The 23835-nt window shown below is 43.0% G+C and overlaps 2 protein-coding genes across 5 annotated transcripts in view; one reads left to right on the top strand and one right to left on the bottom strand.

Moving 5' to 3' along the window:
* Nucleotides 1-23835, bottom strand: part of MCC (MCC regulator of Wnt signaling pathway) — a 195024-nt gene that overhangs the window by 148095 nt on the left and 23094 nt on the right. For both annotated transcript variants that reach the window (XM_085042557.1, XM_085042558.1), the window contains one exon: nucleotides 17863-18074. In XM_085042557.1, coding sequence (XP_084898683.1) covers nucleotides 17863-18074 — 212 coding nt within the window. The remainder of the gene's footprint in view (nucleotides 1-17862; nucleotides 18075-23835) is intronic.
* LOC146424336 (uncharacterized) lies at nucleotides 4286-12406 on the top strand. Of its 3 annotated transcripts, none has more exons than XM_085042562.1 (6): nucleotides 4286-4615; nucleotides 7463-7500; nucleotides 7923-8045; nucleotides 11082-11216; nucleotides 11485-11829; nucleotides 12266-12406. In XM_085042562.1, the coding sequence occupies exons 1-6, from the start codon at nucleotides 4528-4530 to the stop codon at nucleotides 12374-12376; spliced, it is 840 nt and encodes a 279-aa protein (XP_084898688.1). In that variant the 5' UTR covers nucleotides 4286-4527; the 3' UTR covers nucleotides 12377-12406. The 3 variants fall into 3 exon arrangements, with proteins under 3 accessions (XP_084898688.1, XP_084898690.1, XP_084898689.1); XM_085042563.1 differs by lacking the exon at nucleotides 4286-4615 and adding an exon at nucleotides 6323-6538; XM_085042564.1 differs by lacking the exon at nucleotides 11082-11216 and having other exon boundaries at nucleotides 4288-4615.

Genomic DNA, 23835 nt, shown 5'->3' with positions numbered 1-23835 from the left:
GCCTCGGCTCGGGAGAGTCTGCACAGCACCTTATGGACAAAGAGACTCATGTAGCAGCAGAATTCGGGTGGGATGTTGCTCATGAGATTGGACCTATGCCAAAGAAGTTCCCAGAGGACTGTCTCTCGTGGGAGGGACCCCCTGGCTAAGTAGAGAACCCCCTCTCCCTGATTGGACTGACCAGAAAACCCCTCAACCTGCCCCCTGTCTGTGTTGCTGGTGTGGAAAGAGGGAAGGGGGGTGAGCGGAGAGACTGCTGCTTAAGAGGGTGGGGAGTGAGAGCAGACAAACTGTCTGGAGAGAAAGAGAGAAACAAGTAGAGATAAAGAGTATTTGTAGTAGAAGAATTATAGTGATGAATAGATTTATGGACCTGCTCTGTGGGCTGAGAAAATACCTCACACTCTGCCTCCCTACCCGGGTTTGTTGGTTAAAAAGAAGAGAGGGGGTGAATAAAAATGAGTTCGTAAGAGAGAGGGGGGTGAGTGAACAAAATAGTGTATAAAAAGTTTATTTTTGCCTTGCATCTATCCTCCAACTCTGTTAAGTAATTAAGTCACTTTTTGCATCTTTAAGGTTAGAGCCTGTCTGCCCTTTTCTTCTGTGTCCTCCTACCAGCATCCTATCTCATTTGACTCACAAGATTGGTGTGTATTTTTTGCAGTTTTTTTCTTGCAAGCAAGAGAGAGTCGAAGTGCTTGGCGTTTAGTCAGAGTCAAAACCCGACACTGCAACATAGCTACTACCATAAACTGCCTCCCAGATGAGAAGCGGTAATGTGGTTTTCTAGCCCAAAATGGAGCAATCATGCTGAAACAGTTTTTCACAAAAAAGTAAGAACAGTAAGCAGAAGACAGCACATGTGTATAAGTACTCCCCTCCCATTTTCTCAGTACTAGAACCAAAATAGCTCCCCAAACCAGCTGTGCTGACAAGCATACCGTAAGTTAAAAAACACCACAACACAAAGAGGAGCGGGCTGTTTTAACAGTGGCAGCATCTTGCACTGCTTCAGGTCAATGTCCCAGGCCTCACAGTACCAGGGAAACAATTCCAAGGAACAGGAGCATCTTGATGAATTTTCTGGTGGCACTGACAGGTTTCTATGGGAACTCTGCCTTGCCTCTCTGGCTTGGCAGGATAACAGCTGATTACTCCATTACAACTAAACTGACACTGAATTGCAAAAGCACTGAGGAGTCCATTTTCAACTGTGCACTGTAATTAAGATTTTTGCTTTATTACCAAAACCCTGTATTTCACGTAAGCAGAACGTAAGGGTGTGGTGTGTGTATAAGAAGAAGGGCAATGAGAATCTCCCCTCCTTTCTAAACAATGAGGATTCACAGAAGCTTGGCACTGCCAATTTCAACTATGTCAAGTCAGCAGCTCACAGTCAAGAGAATAGTCAGAAAAACTGGCAAAAAAGAAGACCCTGTGACAAGAGCTACATGGTAATCTTTCTGGCACACCAGAGCCCAGGAGGTTAATCTTGCTTTACCAGACCAACCCCGGCCCTGAGACTCAGCTTGCCAGTTACAACAACAGCAACAATAATAATAATAATAATAATATTAACACTAATTTCTGTACAGCTGTGTGCAATGGTGCTGGCCCATTATACCAGGTGAATTACTCTTCATTTCAGACAACTGGGGGAAATAAAATGTTTGGAAGAATAAAAACATCCGAACACCTGCACTGGAGCCAGAGCTTCCTTGACTACAGCCAAGAAAATGGGATGCATAAGAGCAATTTCTGAGCAATGAGGGGGAAAAAGATACAAAGACCTTGCAACTAAGTTAAATGAGAAGTTTTGAAACCTGGTCTATAGACTTTCAAAATATCTACTTACACACACTTGTTAAGACCCTCTTTCCTACAGTGCCTGATTGCCACATGCCAGTTCACATCATCCAACTGCAACTGCAGAACTAGGTCAAAACCCATCACTCTCTGCATTTCAACTTTATCATATGCTTTTGAGAAAGATTGCTCGACTGTCATATAAAAGATCCAATTAAAAGCCTGAGTCAAAAAGACCTATTAATAGTTTGCCTGAACAAATGTGACCTGTGCTGACACCCATCATACTGTGCTGTGATTGTCTGCAAATGGAAATAGTAACAGAATTTAAAAATTGTAATTTGCCATTTACTCACCTCTGTGTCTGTTACAATGCTGGAAATTCAAAAGACAGAAAAACTACATTTCGCATAAAATGTCGTTTTTAGGTGAGTCCTGGCAGACCTAACCCAGAATGCCCATTTTAAGTGGAAAACTAATAAACGAGGACAATTTTAGAGGGCTATAGAAGCCAGGTCTGTATAAATACTATGCATAATCCCATTAGAGCTCATGCCTGCATCAGACAAACAAGGTCCATTACAATGCTGGTTTGAGTTCAAACACAAAGAGCAAGCAGCTTCCCACACCCCTAAACACAAAAAACGCCTCTCTGACAAAACTGCCTTTGTGCTTGCTTTCTGACAAGCCAAACCTCCTGAATCCGTATTCCAATAAACAGTTCTTGCTTTAGTGGAATTACTGGATTCTATTTTGAGCCTGGCAGAATGGAAACGATGCCTGGTTTGGAAGCACATGCACAGAAGGCAAGGTTATCCTGGGCACAAAGCTTTGGTAGTAAGCTCAGCTGTCCACACCACTAGAATCTACAACTTAAGGCACTTCTATCTCTGGCACAGCATTCTCCTCCTTCTCCTGCTGCCTTTCCCTGACCCCACACCCCACCACTGACCAGGAGCCTCAGGGCTGCAGGAAATGCTGTGTGAGCCATGATGATTGAAGAGCTTTTGAAGAAAACACTGGGGTGATGCTTTCAGAGAAATCACAAATGATAGACTGAGCAACCTTGCAATCACTCATATGCCAGAGGTTTCCATTAGTTAAATATCAGACTGCAATATATTAGTGAAAAAAAAGATAAGGGAGGAAATTAAATCTCCCCCAGCTGTTGGCTTTCCTCAGGCTCCATGGTCCATGTGTTGCCAGACAAACTTCATTCTGGAAGAATATTAATTGCACTGACTTGTTGGAGACTGACCTCAAGGTCTCAGATCTGTGCTGAGCAGTGACTCAAATAAGCTTGACAGAAGCATCTCCAGCTGTCCAAGTGTAACAGGAAAACATATTCTCTGCTTCATGACTGTGTGGCAACAGCTGCTGCTGTGAATTTGTCAATGTTCTTCATGGATAACTCCTGGGAAGGAATTGTGTGCACAGGCAGAGTGTGATTGATTCTATCTCTTCTAATTACTCCAATCAGATGATGACCAGAGCTTTTAGGCAAAAAAAAAAAAAGCACCATGACAGAATAATTTGCAATATTCTCCACACCACCCCTGTGGTTCTGATTTTCTCACTGACCTGGCCTCAAGAAATCAGTCCACAAGGATAGGCAAACCTCAGCACGCAAGCGGGAGTGCCAGTCTTTCTGGCTGCCATTTATGCAGTATGTGCAAACAACTTTTCAACATATTTGCAAAAAAATCTCTTAGTTCTTGCTATACGTTTCCAGAACCTGACTCTCACCTCTTTTTATTTTGATTTCAGATCAAAGCACCATTATTTTCTGGACAGGGAAGTAAGAACCAGCTGCAAATACAGGCTACAGGTGTGAACCTATACTGCAGGAACTGAGCTGTAGCTCAGAATTAGAGGCAAGAAATGGTGCCATGGCAAATGGGAATGTTTAGTGTTGACACAGGAAACTTGTGCAATACCTTACCAGCCCATGACCCACATTGCTGTCAACTCTCTATCTGGTGTTACAAAGAATGTAGAGAGCTGACAACAAGTTAAAAAAAAAAAAAAAGCCAAAATGTTCATTTTGTTAATATGGTGAACAAGGAATATCTAATATTACAGCCCTCATAAAAGTGAGTATTGACAGTTTTGCAATGCTGGCAATTTTACTTTGAAATCAGCAGGTCTGTATAAATCAAGTTATCAATACAAATTAATTTGCTCTATGATCTAACTGAAAATACATATTGATAAGTTTAGTAGAAGGTTGCAAGGTCAGCACTGATTACAATTTCATTTTTTCTTTAGTGGCTCTTGTGCAGGAAAATTACTCTGATTTACAGAGTAACCAGTCTGGATGTCATTAAAATGCCAGTACATTTCATATAGCCATTTCTCTACCAGAACAAAGCCATAAGACTTCACAGCCTTTGAAAATACATTTTAAAATGAATTTTTAAATCAATGGCTGGAGTAGGATTCAGAATAAAAACTTAAACCTCAACTCCACTGAAATATTCCCTTCCTTATCACTCTGTGAATAAGCCCAACATTTACTTTCTGAACTGTCCATTGCTTTTCTGAGATGGAAAGTCCCACTTATGGTGGTTTTGGTGTGGTCAGGAACTGGGGAAGGGTCTCCTTCCTTCATCAGCTCCACACTGCAGTGCCTTTGCAATGAGGCTCACTGGCCGCTTTTTGCACAGCCGTGGTGCTTCCACATGAGGCAGAAAGTGCAATTGCATTTCCAGCCAAAAGCCCATGAGGAGTGGGGCAGCCAGAGCATCCTGTGCAGATACAGCCTGCAGCTGTGACTCGAGAGGGTTTCTGTTGCTGCCCAGCGCAGCAGGTGTGTCTCCTCTGTGACTGCCCCCCTTCTCCCTGGTGCCCATGGATAGGAGCTACGAGGCTCTGCAAGGGGAAGGGAACAGGGTGGGGATGTCTGCTGGCAGTAGAGTGCAGCGCAGAGCAAACAGTCCATGACAGTCCTGGAGTGTGAGACAGAGAACTTGTGGCACAGCTGGGGACTGAGCCAGTGAGGGAAGGTGCTGCTGAACCTGCTGTTTGTGAAGAGAGAAGGGCTGGTGGGGAACGGGAGGGTTGGAGGCTGCCTTGGGCTGGGTGATCACCAAATGCTTGTGTTCAATTCCCAGAGAAGGAAGGAGAGGTGTTGGGAAAATGTTGAACTGTAAGAAATTATGAACTGCTTAAGCTTTAACAGACCGTGCTTAGTCCCGTATTCCCCCATTGCAGTGATTAATGTGGGCAAGTGGATATCTTAGCCTTGAGAATAAAGAGAGTGGGCCTGCCAAGAAGATAGCTGCAATGCATTCAAGGGGAAGAAACTGGTTTGAGGAGGCTCTTGACAAAAGAAGGAGAATATGAGGAATGGGATTTTCTCCAAACGACCACCAAATGACTACTCTCACTGGCAATAATTTTGGGGAAGTGATTTAAATCTGTGAGATACTTTGCAGGAATGTTTAGCCTGTGCATTTCAGCAAAGTCATGATTATGTCTTAGTTCCATGGATACAAACTAATAGGTGAGATTGCTGGATGTGCATGTGTTAGGGAAGTGATTCCCCTCACACCCAGCACTGAAATCAAGTCATGCCTGCTTTCTCACACTGAGCTGGCAGTGGGGATCGGGCCCTGCTTGGTAACTTTCATTTCTGTCATTTCTGTTGCACAATTAAGAAAGGTCAAAATGAAACCTTTACCAGCTGTTTCCCTGTAGTTTACCTTTCTGGGGACCAAAGCTCTCTGATGCAGGCGGCCTGGGTGCACACAGAGAAATGCAGACTCCCCTAACCCCTTGGTTTCCCCACAAATGTCAGTACTTGTTCCCAGGTGAGCCCAGCTCTGGCAGCAGAAAGAGCCTGCAGCGCAGTGGGCGCTGTGCCCTGCCCAGCCAGGGCTCTGTGGCACAGAGCAGCAGCAGCGCCAGCACCTTTCAACCTGCTCCTGCCTTGGCTTCCCTGGGAGCCAGAAGCCTCTGGAAATCAGCACTGCCAGTCACATTCCCAGCTTGGAGCAGCTCCTGCTGGTGGGCAAATGCTGCCAGTTGTAGTGCTTCCAAAGAGGAATAAAGGCAGAGGTACAGAGGTTCATACAGAGCAGCCCTGGCACTGTCCAATAAATGTGTGAATATGTGGGGTGATTTGTTAGGAATTATGTCAGCTGTTAAGCCAATAGTGCCTTCTCTCCTGGTTCTGTGCAATGATTTGGTCTATATTCTTGGTCTGGATTCCTTTGGTTTGGGAAAGTTTGGTCTCAGTGTTCTGTTGGGGTAGAGGCTGTAGGTGCTTGGGGCACTCTGTGAGTTACTCCTGGATCCCTTGAACAGCAGGGTTTGACCTACAACGAGGTTTGTGCTGTTTTGGGACAGAGAACTTCCCAGGCTATTTTGTGTTCACTCTAGGGAAGGCTGGGCTGCTTTGCATTATTTCACAGAGCAGCCCAGAGCAGCTGCATTGTGATGTCAGGGGATGGTTGCCAAGTCCCCATGGTGTCATCAGAAGGTTGCCTTGGTGCACAGAAGGCCTCAGTGTCAGAGCAGCTCTTGGGCTTGCTCAGCGCAGGAGCATCCTCCTGGTTGAGGCGTTGTCAGTGGGCAGCTGCACTCTGACAGGAGCCTGATCTTTTTTCCCGTGTTGGAGCACCATGTGCAAAGCTGCACAGCAGTGCTCAAAGAATGGAGCCATTTGCTGCTACATTTTGTGGTGTTTACGGCATTGCTTATTCTGGATATTACCTAACTAGCGTGGCATGTAAGTAGGGTTTTTCCCTAGGTGTAGCCTAATGTGGCTTGTGTATCCCTTCCTGGTCTTTCTGAGTAACTGAGTTGATTTTGAAACAAAAAGGCCATTAGGATGCCAGTGGTTTGGTGAAGCTTCTGTCAACACATTCAGCTAAAAGGGGGTGTCTGTAGCTGGGGGAGTGGGAGCAGCACTTGCAAGGGAATCTGCAGGGGTTCTGTTCCCTCCACGGGAGAGTCTGTGGCAGAAGAGTCTGTCCTTTCCTCAGTTTGCTGGGTCAAGCAGGACAACTTCCAAAACACAGGCTGGGAGACCTTCTGCAAAGGCCTTCTAAAAACTCTGAAGTTCTCCCCAGAATTCAGGAAAGGCTGCTTTTTCCCCTACATTTTGTCATTAAAGGATTTGACTGTCTAACTTGACCCTTTGCTGAGTGCTAATCAAGCAATTCCCTTTGTAATGAAGTGCAAATTCCAAAACAGTGAGTGTCTGCTCATGAACCCCAGAGCTGTTCCTGTGCTGTTTCACAGTACAACTACCACAGCTTTGGGGGATTTTGGGGAAGCTTTTCTGGACATCTGCTTCCAGCAAGTTAATGGGAATTAGTGCATGCAACTTATTTCAAAAGAAAAAGTACCTGAAGGAGAGGAGAAAAAAAGCTGCTTTAGCTGTTGGGCAGAACAGAAGCATTGAGTGTTAAAGAATGATTTGCATTTTCTTGATCAAGTTGGTATTCATTTACTGGCAAAAGAGGCCAAAGCATAGGCACAACCAGGAATATTGTCCTGTTCCCTTGGTCGCTGAGTGAGAGAGCTGTGTCTCGTGGAGGGATGTTGTGAAAGGAAACTACTCTCTGCTTGGGTTGACTTGTGCTGTGGGATTCACCAGCACAGGCAGTTTGCTCACAGCATCTCGTTCATTTTCCCTTGCCCTCTGCAGGTCACCTGACCCGTGTGTTCAGAGGTGCCGATCCCAAGGTGAGTGAGAAAGGAACCTTTGATGTTGCTGCTGTTTAAGAATTGTGGAGCAAGCTGTGAGCTTGGCCTGTGGCACTAGAGTGTAGAGGGCCAGCTGGGTGGGCTGAAAGAACATCCATTTCCATGTCTGCAGCAGCAGTAGAAAAAGGCATCATTGGCTGTTTCCTAATGTTCTGTTTCAGAGCCTTTAAAGAACTAAAAGCAAATTGTTTGCTGATTGCAGCCAGGGTGGAATATTTAATTCAGAACAATATTCAGTACTGTTGAATTAACCCATTTTAATTGAGCTGCAGTGACTTAGAATCCCTTTGCTACCCAAGTTTATGATTTCTCCTTAGTAGAGCTGGGTACAGAGCTGAACAGAAACCAGGTTATAAATGATAAGGTAACTGCCTGTCCCTCACACTACTGCCTGTCCACAGAGCACAGAACCAACAGCAGACTCTCCTCTGGCTCCCACTGCTTCTGGAGAAGAGGCCAAAGAGGAGCAAAATGACCACAAGCCTCCAGCTGTGGCCACATCACAGCCTGAAGTTCCCGAGCCTGTAAGTGCCAGTTCTCCTTGGAGCTGTCTTTAGAGCAAAGCAGAGCTGCAAGTTTCCGACCAGACAGCCCTTGCTGTTGGTGGCTGAAGATGCTCAGTGCTGGAGTCCTGCCAGCACCTAGCGATTCACCCCAGCCAGGGACAGCTGGAAAATGGGCTTTGACCTGTCATGTTTAGGCCCCAGCTTGCTGGGATTCTGATAGGGGCCAGCCTGCATCGTGAAGGCTCCCTGTCCCCAGAGGAGGGAGTGTCCAAAGACACCACTCCCAGCCTTGCTGGGTACGTAGGTGACACTGTGGCCTGGAGAGACCTGTCCCACTCCACAGCCTGGCCAAGGAGCTGCAGGCACAAAAAATGTTGATCTGACCACACAACTGCTTTGGGGTGGTTTGTTCCCACAAGCTTCTTGGGTGTGCTTACCTGTGAGTAGTTCATCCTCCACTGGGGATGTGGAGCTGCTGCTTGAAGTGAGGGATTTTGGGGCCTTTGTGTCCAGGCTGTTCTGTTCCCTCTTCAGGCAGAGCAGTCTGTGGCAGAGCTGAGTGGCGCTCTGAGTGTATCTGTCCTTTTGCTTTTGATAAGCTGCAAAGAGGTGATTGTGTTGTGCATGAATCTGTGTGGGGCATCTCTTCTCCCACGTGGCAAAAGAAACAAACTGTATTGTTCTGAACCCTCCTTCTGAGGCAAAAACCAGAGAAGGAGAGTTTCTGTTGATACTTTCTGTTGTGAAGTCTGCAGCTTTGAAAACTCCATTTGAAAACTCCAGTTGCAGCCTAGGGGCAAAGCTGCAGGTGCTTGGCTGCTGTCTTGTAGTGCTAAGAACAGGAAGGACTTCCTGAAATTCTTGATGCTGTATTTTAAGACAAATGTGCAACTTTGTGCCTGGGGAGCTGCTTGGGAGAAAAGGACCTGGGGGGGCTGGACAACAGCAGCTGAACATGAGCCAGAGTGTGCCCAGGTGGCCAAGAAGGCCAAGGGCATCCTGGCCTGTGTCAGCAATGATAGGGCAGCAGGAGCAGGGCAGTGACCATTTCCCCTGTGCTGGGCAGCAGTGAGACCTCATCTCGACTGCTGTGTCCAGTTCTGGGCCCCTGTGAAGCAGGAAGACATTGAGGGGCTGGAGAGTGGCCAGAGAAGGGCAAGGGAGCTGGGGAAGGGTGTGGAGCACAAGTCCAATGAGGAGGTGCTGAAGGAGCTTTAGCCTGGAGAAAGGGAGGCTCATGAGCAACCTTCAGCCAGACTTCTATAAATCCCTACATGACAGTGCTCACCACAAGGGCCCTTTCCCTGCCAAGCATCCCCTCACTGCATCCAGGTGCTTTGGACAGTGGAGTAGGTGACATTTTCATCTTTCAGTTTGATGGTTTGTTGGTTTGTAGGAGGAGAAGCCCTGTATGTTGTCTCTTTCTCCAGCAAGAGAAGGTGCTTTTGCTCAACCTTTCCTGCCCTTTTCCAGCACTGGAAGAAATTCTGCTAGAATTTTAGCTTGCAAGGTGGCAGTTCCTCAAGATGCAGTCTTTTGGCATGAGAACACATAGTTTGGGGCAGGGATGTTGGTGCAGGAGCTGCTCTGGTGCCAGGCCGGCCACTAGGGCCTTGCACATCACTTTCAAGTTAACAGCACCTGTGCCTTTTGGCAGCCCAGGGGATGAGAGTGTGTTGTGTTCTGTGTATGGGAATTCAGGAGGATATCAATGCCCTTGCATTCCAGCTGGTCCTCAGAGATCAGAGGGGCTGGGAGGGGCTGGGCTTCATTTCTCATTACAGCCACTTTAGCACCCTCAGTCTGGTCAAGTCCAAGAGAAGCACTGGCCCAAGCACAGATGCACAAAGAGTGCAGTTCCCAGTTCAGTGCTCTGGTTCTGATCACATTCCATGAGGACATACATGCTCCAGATTCCCCAAGAGTGTGGTTTATTGAAGCAACAGGAGAGCAAGTACAGGATTGCTGCTGAGTGTTGATGTGTGTAGTGATAGCAAGTGTAGTAAGAGAGATTGTGATAGTGAGATTGATCTGTCTATCTATCTATCTATCTACTATCTATCTATCATCTATCTGTCTATCTAATATCTACGTCAATGAATCTTCCTGGGTCTGCTGCAAGGCACTTGGAGGTGCAAAGCTCACTGAAATGCATCCCTTCTGGAGAGGAGGAGAGACATGCTCTGGCGACAGATCCCAAGCAGGCAGACATGTTTCCCCTCCAGAAATGGTTGTTTTTTCCCCACAGAGATATTTTCATCTTCCAGCCTCTTCTGCCCTGAAGCCCTTTTCATGCTATAAATTCTGGCCTGTCCTAGTGAGGTGGCACAATCCCATGCTCTAGGTGGGGTTTGGTGACTTTGGTCATGCATGCATTACAGGACACATGGTGTCCCTTCAGTGGCCTCCTAAAGTGTGTGTAAGTTAATAAGTTAATGGAGCTTAATGAGGGTCTCTGTTACTGTCCATGAGAATGTTTAGTTGAGAAAAGGGGGAGAATAAACACCTTGGTCCTCCTCCACGTACTGAGGCAGCTACAGAAGCTCTCTGACCTCCATCAGAGGCTCTTTGTGCACATCCTCATCTCCTGGATGACCAGGATTTCTAGCAAGAGTGTAAATGTCAGAAAGGCAGGAATGTCATTCAGGCTTGAAGAGAACATGAACTCCAGAAGTGATCCTCCCAAGGAGTGAGGTCATACCGGAAGCCACCTGCAGAGCCAGGATGGAGCTGTGGCACAGGGCTGGGTGTCAGTCACAACTGAAAGACAAAGAGGACCGAGCAGAGGAGGAGGGAGGCCCTCAGCAGAGCCTTGAGAAATACCACACATTCCCTGTCTGCTGCCTAAGAGTCTGTTGGAGATGCAGTCCCACATGGATCTTGTTTGCATTTCCAGTCTCACTTTGGAATCTGTGCCTCTCCATGGGCAGAGAATGAGCGAAGACAGCAGCAGCACAGTGCTTTGGGAATGTGTGAGCCCAATCAAACTTTGAGTCTTGCCCCACAAACCTTGTATGGGAACTTTAAACCCATCTTCTCTTGCTTTCTGTGCAGGTCCTTGTAGAAAAAGAGCAAGAGCAGATTGCTCTAGCAGAGGTGCCATGCCAGACTCAGGAAGAGCTGTTCCCAGCCCAAGAGCAGCAAGAGCAGCTCAGGCAGCAGGTGGAAGAGCCACAAGACAATGGCCAGGTAAGCCTGACCAGGCAGGGGACAGAGTGAAGGGCAGGCAGGGAAGCATGAAATGTAGCTCTTGGGACTGAGGAGGCCAGGAGTCCTGCAGGCACTGAAAGCACAGAGCCCTGAAATCTGCAGAGACCAGCACTGGGTTACAATGGAAGCAGAGCTGAGTAGAGAAGCAGAAAGAAGTGGCTGAATGAGTGGGATTTTGAGGTCAAAAGAGGAAAAAGCTGAGCCTGATGGCAGCTCCAAGTCACTTGCTCTGCATTTGTGTGTACAGAACATCAAGGCAGAGCTACAAGCAGAGCTGCCTAAAATTCAGAGCACCAACATGGAAATGAAGAGGAAGAACAAGGACGACATGAGAGGATCTGAAGAGCGCTGGAATCTGCATCGTCAGAGGGGCGATCTGCAGAACCAGGTGAGTGTAAGAGTGGCAGCCACTCCACTCATGAAACCTTCTGTCTCTTGCTCGTTACAGGACACCAGAAAACATCTGCAGGCAGAGCTGCAGGAAACAATATCTCGCATCAAGGCAAATGAGAAGAGACTGGAGGAAAACATGAAAATCATCAGGGATGAAATTAATCTCTTCCTTCAAAAGCATGAGGCTTTTCAAAAGAGAGTGAGTGAAACAGCAATAACCACTGCAGTCACCAAAACTGGGGCTTTCTGCCCTTCTTGCTTTTCCTCTGCACAGCAGCAGGTGGGTGGGGTGATGCCTCTGAGTGCCATCCTGCTGTGGTCACTGTCACAGCTGCTCTGAAGGACACTTGCTGGTCTGTTGAATCTCAGCTGCTGCCCCAGACAGTGGGACTAGTCCTTTGGCCTGTTGGCCAGCAGTCATCCCAATGGATTCCTGCTGGCCTGCTCCTGCTCACCTTGTTTCTCAAGGTGTTTTTACAGGGGAACATGGTGAGCCAGATGGATTTGGAAACAAGCTGTCTGTATGCCTTGTCAATCTGGTCCTCTCTTGTTCTTTCCCTTTCCTCACAGTCTGTGACTCACAGCTGACAGGGACAAGCTGTAGTCTCTGACTGCTTTGTTCTGTTTGACTTGAGGTGGAAGAATGGACATCTCTCCGGGCAGCCTGCAAAGACGTCCAGCAAGTGACTGGCCACGAAGAGCCAATTACTAAACACACTAACATTACACTGACTTGTGCCAAATAAAAACGTACATACATAAGATCAACAAACAGACATCCTTTGTCATTAGGAAATCTGATAATTTCAGTCTTTGTAACGAAAGACTGTTGGTTATGGCAGGCACATGCCCTGACAGTCACACAGCAAAGGACAGTAGAAATATCAGCTGGCTGTCCAACAGTCGAGACAGGAGGTAAAGTAGGAAGTAACAGAATAATTGACGTATTGTCAAATTGTCTGAAGTGCTGGAGAAAGGACCAAACAAAGAGATTAAATTCAGCACTTTGAATTTCATCACATAACATCACATGTGAACATACACTATATACCAAGCATCTCTGATGTATTCTCCTGCTAATGTACTAAGTACATTTTATAACATTAAGGTATGACAAGAAATTATTATATGCTCGGTAACATGACAGCAGTATGGAATTTATATGTAAATCACTGAATTTACACGTACATGTATCTCAGAGCACATAAATGCTTATTGTGACTCAAGATCATGCAGGGCATTAACACTGTTTCAAGCAGTTATCCAGAATGAGCTGCAGTACAGCCTAAAATAAATGTAAACACAATGATAATACAAAGTGTGCTCTTTTATACACAAAAACTATTAATATAAGTAGACCACAGCAAATTAGATTTGCCTGATTAAGGAGCAGATCCAGATAGGAAAGGAAAAGTCACGTGCTCCTGAAAAATGCAATAGTGACTTTTGGAATACTATTGCTCAGTATAAACTATGTCAACTAAAAATAATAGCCCTCTCAAAACAGTGGTTCTGTCTGTCATAACTTGCAGATCAATGCTCTGCAGGAAGAAAAATTAGCAAGGCAAACATTCACTGGATCTGACTAATGAAGAGGTAGTGCAGTAAGAGTATCTATTGTCAGATAACATGACACTGCCTAAGACAAAGACATTAAGTTCTCATCTGCTAGTGATCATGTTGATTTGTTACTCGTTTTTAACTTTGTACTTTATAAACTTTTGGGTTGTGCACCCAACAGAGATGCTATCTGCATTTGATACAGAGAGTCCACAGCCAGAGCTAAGTCCAGTTTAGTTGCTTTAATTTTGCTGTACATGAAGCACACCTTGTCACACAGATGCACAAACAGTCCATTCTCAAGCCCAATGATGTCTTTAGTACCTCCAGATGAGGTACAAACACATGTAAATCAGACAGGAATAGATAAGCAAGAGCATATACCAGAGCAATTACAAGAAAATGCATTAAGAACATTTTTGTATTAGTTTTCTGTTTGTTCTTGATGGAGACATTCCAAAAACCAGCTCCTATTGAGATGAGAAGTGCAGATCTGGCAGGTGGAGCAGTCTGCACCAATACCCTCCCACCTAGACACATCCATCTTACACTGACAGCCCTGCACAAGATAAAAAGCAGGATTATGCACACTTTGTGGTTGGCCAGAACAGGGAGATGCTGCCGGATGTAATTCTGGCAACTCTGTAAAGAAGCCTTTCTGTCTGACTATGAACAACCGCATTTGTGGCACGGCTGCTTTGAGGAGGAAATAGCAACACAGCCTCCTAAACTGTGGTCATAACGAAATTCTAATACACTCTCTTCTCAAAAACACGGCTGTACCTTTCCCCTCTGCAAGTCAACCATAATCTCATCAAATCTTTCAAAACTTTTCCAAGTAAAAACACTCTGGGAAGGAAGGTGCAGTCAAAGAGGTTCCAGTATAGCTGGAGTGTCTTCAGATGGAAAAATCAGAGATTAAAGGGTTATGGATCTCACCAGGGACTGGACAGTTAAAAAACCACCATGTGCCCAACATACTTGGGGTCACGTTTTGAAAACGTAAGATCTCGGTGCAGAGACTTTTCTCAGCAAACCAGATGTATTTCCAACTAAAAGAACAGAGATCTTATCATCATGGCAAATGGAACAGACCCAATGGCTTTTGTTTGTGTAAATATAGCTACTTCTGAAAATAAATACATTCATCTTAAAGAAAAACTGAATTTAGGCAACAAAAACCAACATTAAGCACACATACATACATTACCATTTATATGCACGTTCTATTAAAAAAATCAAATGTATTTTAATCACATGCAAAGAGAACATGAAAAGGGAATTAAAGCAAATCTTCTTGCTTCTGCTTATTAAACTTCACTGGAATTTTAATGTGAAGTATGCCTATCATACTGAGATACTGCCTGTGTGATTTTTTCAGAGAGCAGCAGTACTTAATCTCCTGGAACAGAATGCCATCCCTCCTTGTACCACTGTAGGTTGCACACTGAGATCCCATGGCTGCTCCAAAACATGAACATGCACTAACAAATCCTTCGCAATGCTTGCATTCTTTTCTGTCCACGAAGATTTAATTTGTTTACAACTCCCAAAAACACACACACATACGAGGACTCCTATTGACACAAACAGGGACATCAGCAGTAAGTGGTGGCAGGTCACGTAAAAGGTTAGTATTTTAGTCATAAATACTGGTAACAAGGGGAAGAGCTATAAAGAGGACTGTTTTCTTAATAGTTAAGAATAAAAATGCAAATCTGGAAAACGCTGAGAGAGATTAACATCCTATAAAGATTACAGCATAAATCATTCAGCTAAAACAAAATCTGAATCTGAACGTATGTTAATAAACCAAATTATAGCAAAATGAACAATGCTAAAAACATATGTAATGTGTATAAATGGCTAAATGTCAAATAGCACTATTTTAAAAACTCCGTCATTCCTGTGATGAAGAACAATGTCTCAGAGCAGGCATTATGTTTTAATAAAATGCTGTAGAGCTGTATGTTCACAAAATGTCAGAAATGCTCTTTACAAAAAAATCCCCGTATAAAAACTAGGCAAAGTGGACTGATGTTCATTTAGCTTTTGCAAATGGAAAACCTAAATGTTACGGACATTGTCTTGACTGAGGGGTATAATCTATGCTGTAGGAGCACATAATCACCACAAGGATGTCTTTAGCTTGACTGCACAGTTTGAAATCAAAAGAAGGCTAAAAAAAGGCTACCAGAAAGTAAACTGGGACATTAATAACAAGAATTGACACTTGATTAATTAACTGAATTCAACTTATACAAATGGGAAGGCTGAGATCGGTCATTTCTGGGGATGAATGCAAGGGAGCAGCTTGCCTGTCATTGTGGCAAATGCAGCTCAGAAAAAGATCTGAGAGAGAGACAGAGAAGGAAGAACGTATATTAAATCTCAGCTCTGTGAAGGCTATGTTTATCTCTTTGAAGAGCTTAAATTTAAACTGCAGTAAACATGCCCCACAGTATTAAAAATTGTGGAAAGATAAATGAATACTGAAAATCAAAGTAAATAATGCTCTCAATTTTCTCCCATTCCCTCCTCTCTCCATTTTAATAAAGCCAAACCAAAAATTTACATATGACCCATGACACCAGTGCTCAGCAGGAGTCAAATGAAGATGTTACTGTATTCATCTACATGTAAATGAGAGACTGATGATTTTACTGTGGTTTTGAAAAGCATAGAAGTAATACTGTAAAGCAGAAGTGTAACAGGTTAAAACCAAGATCAGGCATCTTCCAAGACAGTAAATATAGAAGGAATTTAGAGATTATCGCATCATAGAACATCCTGAGTTGGCAGGGACCCGTCAGAATCATTGGTTCAAACTCCCAGCCTGGCACAAAACACCCCAAGAGTCACACCATGTGCCCAAGAGTGTTGTCCAAACTCTTCTTGAACTCTTGAACAGGCCGGTGCTGTGACCACTGCCCTAGGGAGTCTGTTCCAGTACTCAACAATCCTCTGGGTGGAAAACCTTTTCCTGATATCCTCCATTGACTCAGAAAACCATGAAAACTGGGCATCTTTATTATTTATGAGGCTCCTGCATTTTTAGTTGTTAGATTTCTACAGCTCATAGCCAATACAACAGCCATCACACAGTGCATTCTTGAGTAACACTGCACATCTGTGGCTTTGTATGTTATCTTTGTAAATGTGTAACAGTACGTAACTTATGAACCATCACTGTACAACCATTAGTAATTACAGTTAAATTATGTTTCTTGCCTTGATGATGAGAACATTACTCAAGGCAGGGTCAGATGTTTTAGTAGAGAAACATTATTACTATTGTTTGTCTTCTATCTCCTCTTAAGGAAGACATTATATGGAACAGATTTGATTATTTTTTTACAAATCTACATGTTCTCTCTTACTCCCTTAAAACTGCTCTTATTTTGCCACAAGTAATGGAACATACAAACAAAGCCGCTAAATGGCCTATAATCTCTCAATTCCCCCATATTATCCTCTTTATAAAGAAGTGTGCCTGCTCATTTTCTGCTCTTTACAGTTCCCATATGCTTCTGAGCGAGCTCATGATGTACAACAGTTGATCTCTTACTATTCTACCTAGGAAAAATTAAGACACAATTCCTTTAAGAAACTATCAACTTTCTTAAATTCTTTTCTCCCCTAGGGAAGTTTTAATATCTGCATTTTTTTACTCTGCATATGGAAACAGGTCCTGTATCAGCTCATGTTCAGGAACTTAGATAAAACCAAGGCTTTTGGCAGCATTTTCAGGATACTTTTCATTTTTTTCTATTTAAATAATATGGCTTGAAGACATTGATTTTTCCTCTGTTGTTGGCAATCACTTCCATTTTGAGTAGGATGTGGGACCAGATGATCTCCCCAGGTTCTCTTACAGCCTGAATTATTCTACAATATCATGAACTAGGAGTCTGTTTCATCAAGGTCAAGCATGCCAATGAAGAGTCATTTTTAAAATCAGAAATTTTCATTTTAGCATCTTTTACTTCTCCACTTAAACTCCTGTGCAACGTAAACTAGAAACATGCTAGAAAATAGCTGGTATTTTATAAGACACCTGAGTTTAAAATGAAAACAAAAACTTGATCCCAATACAAATGGGGTAGAAGCAAAAAGTAATGCTTTACTCCTTCAAAAGTGTCATCTAAAACACAGTTCCACACTAGTCACTGTGAAGAATATTTACCATTCTCCAGTCAAAACCAGCACAAACAGCTATGTGGGGTTTTTTTTAATGGAGAGTAGCACTTGCCTGTAGAAATAAAGAAGCACACTAAAGGTTTAAAGCAAGTACCAAATAATTTAATGGGTAGTAATGAAATAACAAGTGAAGAATTCTGCTGCACAACATTTCTGAGCAATCTCACACCATATTTAAAATTAAATGGTAGAAAGTTTTCGGAAACAAATCTTCTGTTAAATTGGATATATTAAGGACTTCAGTTTGGCCACTCACAGATTCCTAACTTTTTTGACACAAGTCGGTCATACAAACTTTAGCAATACTATACACCTACCTGTAAAATCACACTGTTTTTCTGGTAAATAAAAGCTAACAACCGTGTGCTATTGTTTCCATAAAGGCTCTAAGGCTGGAATAAATATGCTTCTTCAAAAACAAACAAACAAACACTTCTACAAAACTGAAAAGCAGAAGGTAAAATACACTTACAGTGTTGGCAAGTTCTAAGTAGCTTCCTCCAACAGAGTTGCTAAAATGTGAGGCCTGAGCTAGAAGTCTTTGCAAAGCAGCCTGTTGAGTCACATTGCGTCCACCATACCCCAACACCTTTTGCAGCGTAAAATGACTGTGGAGGTCTGGACTCTGAAGGTCTCTTGCTCCTGAATCATATTCCCAGCTTTCTCTGGCTCCTGACAAGGCACCTAAAAGACAGAAATGGAAAAACATTCTAGTATGGGCTGTAAATAAAGAACACACAGGATCTCTCAAGCTGCGAGGCACACGTAAGGGTCATCCAGCTCAACTCCCTTCTCCTCACAGAATGACATAAACCTAAACCATATGACTAAGAGCATCATCCAGGTGCTCCTTGTCTTCTGCCAGGCTTGATGCTGTGACCACTTCCCTAGGGAGCCTGTTCCAGTGACCAACCATCATCACAGTGAGGAACCTTTGCCTAACATCCAATCTGAACTTCCCCTGATGCAGCTTCATTCTCTTTCCTCACGTCCTGTCACTGGTCAACAGAAAGAGGAGATCAGCACCTCAGCACCCTCAGCCTTCTCCAAGATGAGCAAACCCAATGACCTCAGCAGCTCCCGGAGATCTTTCACCATCTAGGTCTCCCTTCTGTGGACACACTCCCATAGTTTGATGTCTTTCTTGTACTGAGAAAATACCCAAAAGCACACACAGTACTCAAGACGGGGCAGCAACAATGCAGTGCAGACCAGGACCACCACCTCCTTTGACTGGCTGGTGATGTTGATACACCCCAGGACACAGCCTTTTCTGGCTGCCAGGGCACACTCCTGACACAGGAATACCCCTGCTCGTCATTCCAGAAAGAAAAAAACCTAACAGCTCCACCACCATTACTGCCCATCTTGCATGTGCAGGTAATACCAGGTAAAAAAAAGCTGTAATACTTCCAGTGCACAGATGAATTACTAAATTACAAGATTCAGAAGCAAAAATAAAAGCATCTGCATGTTATTTAGAACAGTGAAAAACCAGTGTAGTTTACAAGAGCAAAGGACCACTAAATGAGTACCAGTAACTACACCAGACTGAAAAGCAGCAGAGATCAAACAGCAAAAGAGGAAAAACATAATTCACCTTTTTGTTTATTAAATGCCAACAAAAGAAGTGAATCTTTTAGCTCTACAGTTCATCACTTTTTATGTTACCACATCCTTTTTTATTATCTCAGGATTCCTTGCTTCAATTTGAGTTTCAGACATATCAATCACAAGGTGTTTCATTACAAATCAATGCAAGGATATGATCTTGTGGCTAGTGACAAACAATGAATGCTTCAAGAAAGTTTCTGTATTATGAAGCTGGAGGGTTCCTGTTTCTCCATGTGCAATCCTTCCAATTCCCGACAGCCAGAGATGGGCTTAAACCATAAAACAAGTAGAAGAAAATTTCTTATTTTGTCAGTAACTATTTCATCCCTGGGTGCTTCCGATTCCCTTACAACTGTACCACTCCTATTAAATTCTTGTTAAGTTTTAGGTTCAACTATTTCCTATGGCAAACCACCCCAGAGCAGGCACTGGATTATTTAATAACCTGGGCAGTACTGTTAAATTTAATGTATAACATAATGAAGATTAAAAACAAATAAGTGACTTGTTCAAACACACAGTTAATAGAAAATTTAATAGAAAAGTCAGAACAGAATCCAGAGCTACAGACTAGATCAAAACTCTAAATCAAACATGTGATCATCAAACCATAAGTAGTTGCCTGTAATGCCATCCTATTATTTTGAAAGCCTTTCCCTTTTATGAGCTAGTTTTCTCTCTCAAATATTAATCAGCATTCTAAGGGAGCGCTTACTAATCAGTGGTTATTACTCATTCTGTACATTACCAGTCAAATCCAATGAACTACATAATGAATATTAGGAGAATGTCCCCCCCTCGCCAAGAAAGCTGGAAATACAAAACTGGAAGTGGAAAACCAGCCAGAAGGGCTGCAAGGCAGCAACTGATCTGTTGTTTCAGGTCAACACCCTAACACCCTGTAAAGCTGTTACACATGAAAAACAGACTTAAAAAACCCGCAGCTGGTTTCTCTGCCTTTCTGCAATGCAAATATTCTACTCTTGAAACATCTAAGTAGAAAACAAGGCACAACAAAAAATAATTACTTTTTATTCTAATATAATTACCATGATTCCTTACCACAGGCAGAGGGAGATTAATCAGAGATTAATTCAACAACTTTCACACCAAGAGCATGCACCACAGTACTTCATCTAGCTACGTGCTGCAAGCTCTCAGACACTGAGATTCTGATACCAGCAATATTTCGTACAGCACGCAGGGCACTATGGCTGTGCGCAATACTAGGTATCTCTGCCCTCATGTGGCTATAGAACACCACAGAGCAAAAAAATCAGCAGCTCACAGAGCTGAAGCCACAGAAATGTCTCAGGCATCTGACAGAGCCAGAGGATCAGTTCTGCCACTTCCCAGGCTTGGCAAGAATACGGGAAACAACCCTCTCTGGGCAAGCACAGCCACAGAATTAAAGAGAGCTGGTTGTATCCCATAGATACACCTCTTTTCACAGAGCTAAATATAGCACATGTTTCAACAGAGAACGTGCACTACATTTCTATTACTCAAAATCATTGTTCTGCAAAAGAGCTTCCATATTCATGCAATTAACAACAGCAGCTCTGTCGAAGGACCCAAGTGGCCTTTAGAGACTGCACCATCTGCTATCAGACTGGAAACACTTTAAACATTCAGCTGGCACAGAAGTCACCTGTCAGTCACAGACGGATCAGGAAAGACTGGGGTTTTATCACTGTATTACAACTGTATTTTAACCCAAGTTTTCTCAAAAGTTCATGTCTACACTCCTAATTTAAAACACACATTCTAAAAATGGAAGAGGAGATGACTGTTACAAAGAAAGGTGTTTCCAGTATTTTGTTTTCGGCTTAACCCTAATCCTTAGATTTGCCCACTGCTTTCCCAACAGATGCCAGAACTCTGGCTGTTAAGATACTGTCCTGGATCATGCACCTCTCAAGTCTCACTTCTGCAGGGAAACTCTGGAGCTGTCAAAACTGAGATTTCTCTTGTAACTGAAAATTCAATCAGGAATTAAGAGACAACTCTTGTATCTTGCTGTAATTAACATACAATTCCTTCTCTTACAATAGTAATCAGAAATAAGGAAACATTAGGTATGATGGCTGATAGCTGACCGGGTACCTAGGAACGTATAGCTAATAAGTCTGTATTTAACACTAATCTTTGAAGAAAACCATACATGCCATGGCAGCTTTTACCTGTTCATCTGCATTTAGAATAAGAAGCATGGAATTTCTGTATAAAGTGAAATAAAATTATCATGGAAATTCCCAGGTAATAAGCATGCTGGGACGCTGGTGTTACTATAATGATTAAACAGAAAGAAAACAAACAAATTAATTAATTGCACAGTATTTGCATTAGACAAGTAATATAAGAGCACGTAATTGTTTTCAAATTATGTAAGAAACACTTCAATTCCAGAGTAAGAAAGGTACATCAATACTTTCCAGAGTGAATGAATACACAGCACATTAAATAACAACAAAGGACAGTTTAGTCTGATGGTACACAAAAGATTCCATAATCACAGACAAAGTTTCAGTTTGTGAATTGTATCAAAGCTGTTTAAAACAAATTTAACCAATTCACTTGACAAATGCCACTCTGAATACTCTACCCTGTCCACCTGCACTGACAGTTCTTGCTATCTTAATCTTCCTTTGTCACCTGCAAAGCTGTCTGGTCTGTGTTCTGCTACTGGTGCCACCCTGGTATTCTGACCTGAAAGAAAATGGTGTTTCATCTTATCTACCAGCAGTTAACAGTTAATAGTTATCTAACAGCAGCTAACCTTCTGCCCAGAAGGCTTGCACTCTGCAACAGAGAAGCGCATGCCTACCAAAAATACAAGTCTGCCCATACAGACAGGTTTTTTGGTTTGGCAAAGGCTAATTTCACCAGGCTGTGTTGGTGGACCAAGCGTTAACGTGTTTTCTTCATAGCTCACAGAGTAGGAAAGATGAACCACTGGGATGACAGGGCACTGAATATATATTTGTTGCTGAAAGTATCTGGGATATCAAGAAAAGTGAGGCACTGTAAGATCAGACCTGCAGCAAGTTCTGAAATGAGTCTGGCTTGCGAATGGCAAACACGAATACAGCTGACAGTGTAAGTGCACAACCAGCTCCTTGGCCACACAGCTTCACCTCTCTCCACGAGGAGAGTCTGATCACTGTTTTCCATAAGGTAGCCATGACATTTAGCTACTTACTATATGCACTATATTACCGAATAATGGCTATTTTTCAGCATTTTTTTGCTTATATTTCATTCAACAGTTAACTTGTGATAACATATAAAATAGAGTTGAAAATTTGAATGGTTATTATCCAGTAAAGGCAATGGGAAGGTTTGTGAAAAGCACTAGGCATTTCAAAGCTCCCTGACAACTTCAGTAATAATGGTTTTAGAGGTAAGTGCATGAAATGAAAGGGAATATATACAAAATTAACAAGGAATGGTCATTTTGCACTTGCTAGTCAGGTCAGGACCTCAAGGAGTGGATCTAGCTATAAAAAATGGGTGGTGGGCAGGAAGCTAAGAATGAGACTAAATTTTTGGACATTCAGACAATTCAAGTCCCATAGGATGATGCAAATATTGCAAAACCCAAATGCACTTCAAAGAAAATTCAGGAGCTGAACAGAGCTCAAGCAACATACAAAGTACAGTAAATCAAAACAACTGAAAAGAAGCTATGTCATGTAGAGGGATCAACTTCATACTAATTCAACCTCACTAGAAAAGTGAAAATTATAATCATATTTGGAGCTTATTACAACTATTTCTACTGTTTTCTACAAAACACTTCCATACAGGCATCCAAGACCAAAGGTTCAAGCTTCAGGTGGTAGCCTGACAGCTAAAGTACCTCTTTGCCCTTTAACAGGAATCACTCTTTAAAACCTATTTATTATTTTGCATCAGATGATAAAACAATATGAATTACACCTGTAAGTGGTACTGCAGCAGAGTGAAGATGATGATACCGATTCTCATATGCACAAATGGGTGAGAATGTTTATTATATACAGAAAGCTGTCTGATAAACAGCCATTACAAGTTCTAGGAGAATTCAGATGGGGAAGTGTGGGAAGGCATAATTTTTAAATGTGTTCTCAACTCAGCATTCAGTCCTAGAGATACTTCACATCAGAATCTTTTGCAACACTTGTCCACTGACTGAGAAGGAAATAATTCCTGTGGGAGAAGCAGTTATGGGAAACGAGGAATCTCAAGACAAGGGTCTGTGGGGTCATAGTCCAGGTCTTGTTTCTCCCACCATACCCTTTTTCTGGTTTAATGAACACTGCACACAAGATATGTTAGGCTATGGCATTTCAGACCTTTTCTCATTGGTCTTGGGAGTGAGGATAACAAGCTCCAACGGAAGAAAACCACAGCTACACCCCACCCTGACTATATGGCAGAACCCTCCTTTATGAAATTAGATCTAAGAGGAAAATGGAACTGCATAGATAATTTCTGCTCTGGAAGACTGCTGTCAGCTCACATGTCATCTCCCTTTTGTCCCTGAGCTAGAAGTTATAACATTTGCACTTTCTGCTGGTACATTTCTCAAAATCATCACAAAACCTCAACTGTATTTCAGGTTCACTGAAGTATCCCCCATATTGGTACATTCAAAATCCAGGAATTCTGCAATTTTGTGATTCCTGACTTACTACAGGATATAACTATAGCATAAATTTCAGAAACACTTCAATGCACCTTAAAGAACTTGGAAAAATCTGCAACATAACCAGCACTCTTACTTACCAGAGTAATAGTATCTTTTTTTTTAGGCTTTAGGGGTTTAATTTTTTACATTCCATGACAT

Source organism: Lichenostomus cassidix, chromosome Z, assembly GCF_008360975.1.
Source record: "Lichenostomus cassidix isolate B80296 chromosome Z, HeHo_3.0, whole genome shotgun sequence".
In the NCBI taxonomy this organism is placed as follows: domain Eukaryota; kingdom Metazoa; phylum Chordata; class Aves; order Passeriformes; family Meliphagidae; genus Lichenostomus; species Lichenostomus cassidix.
The sequence above is the reverse complement of the archived record's forward strand: the minus strand, read 5'-3'. Positions and strand labels throughout refer to the sequence as shown.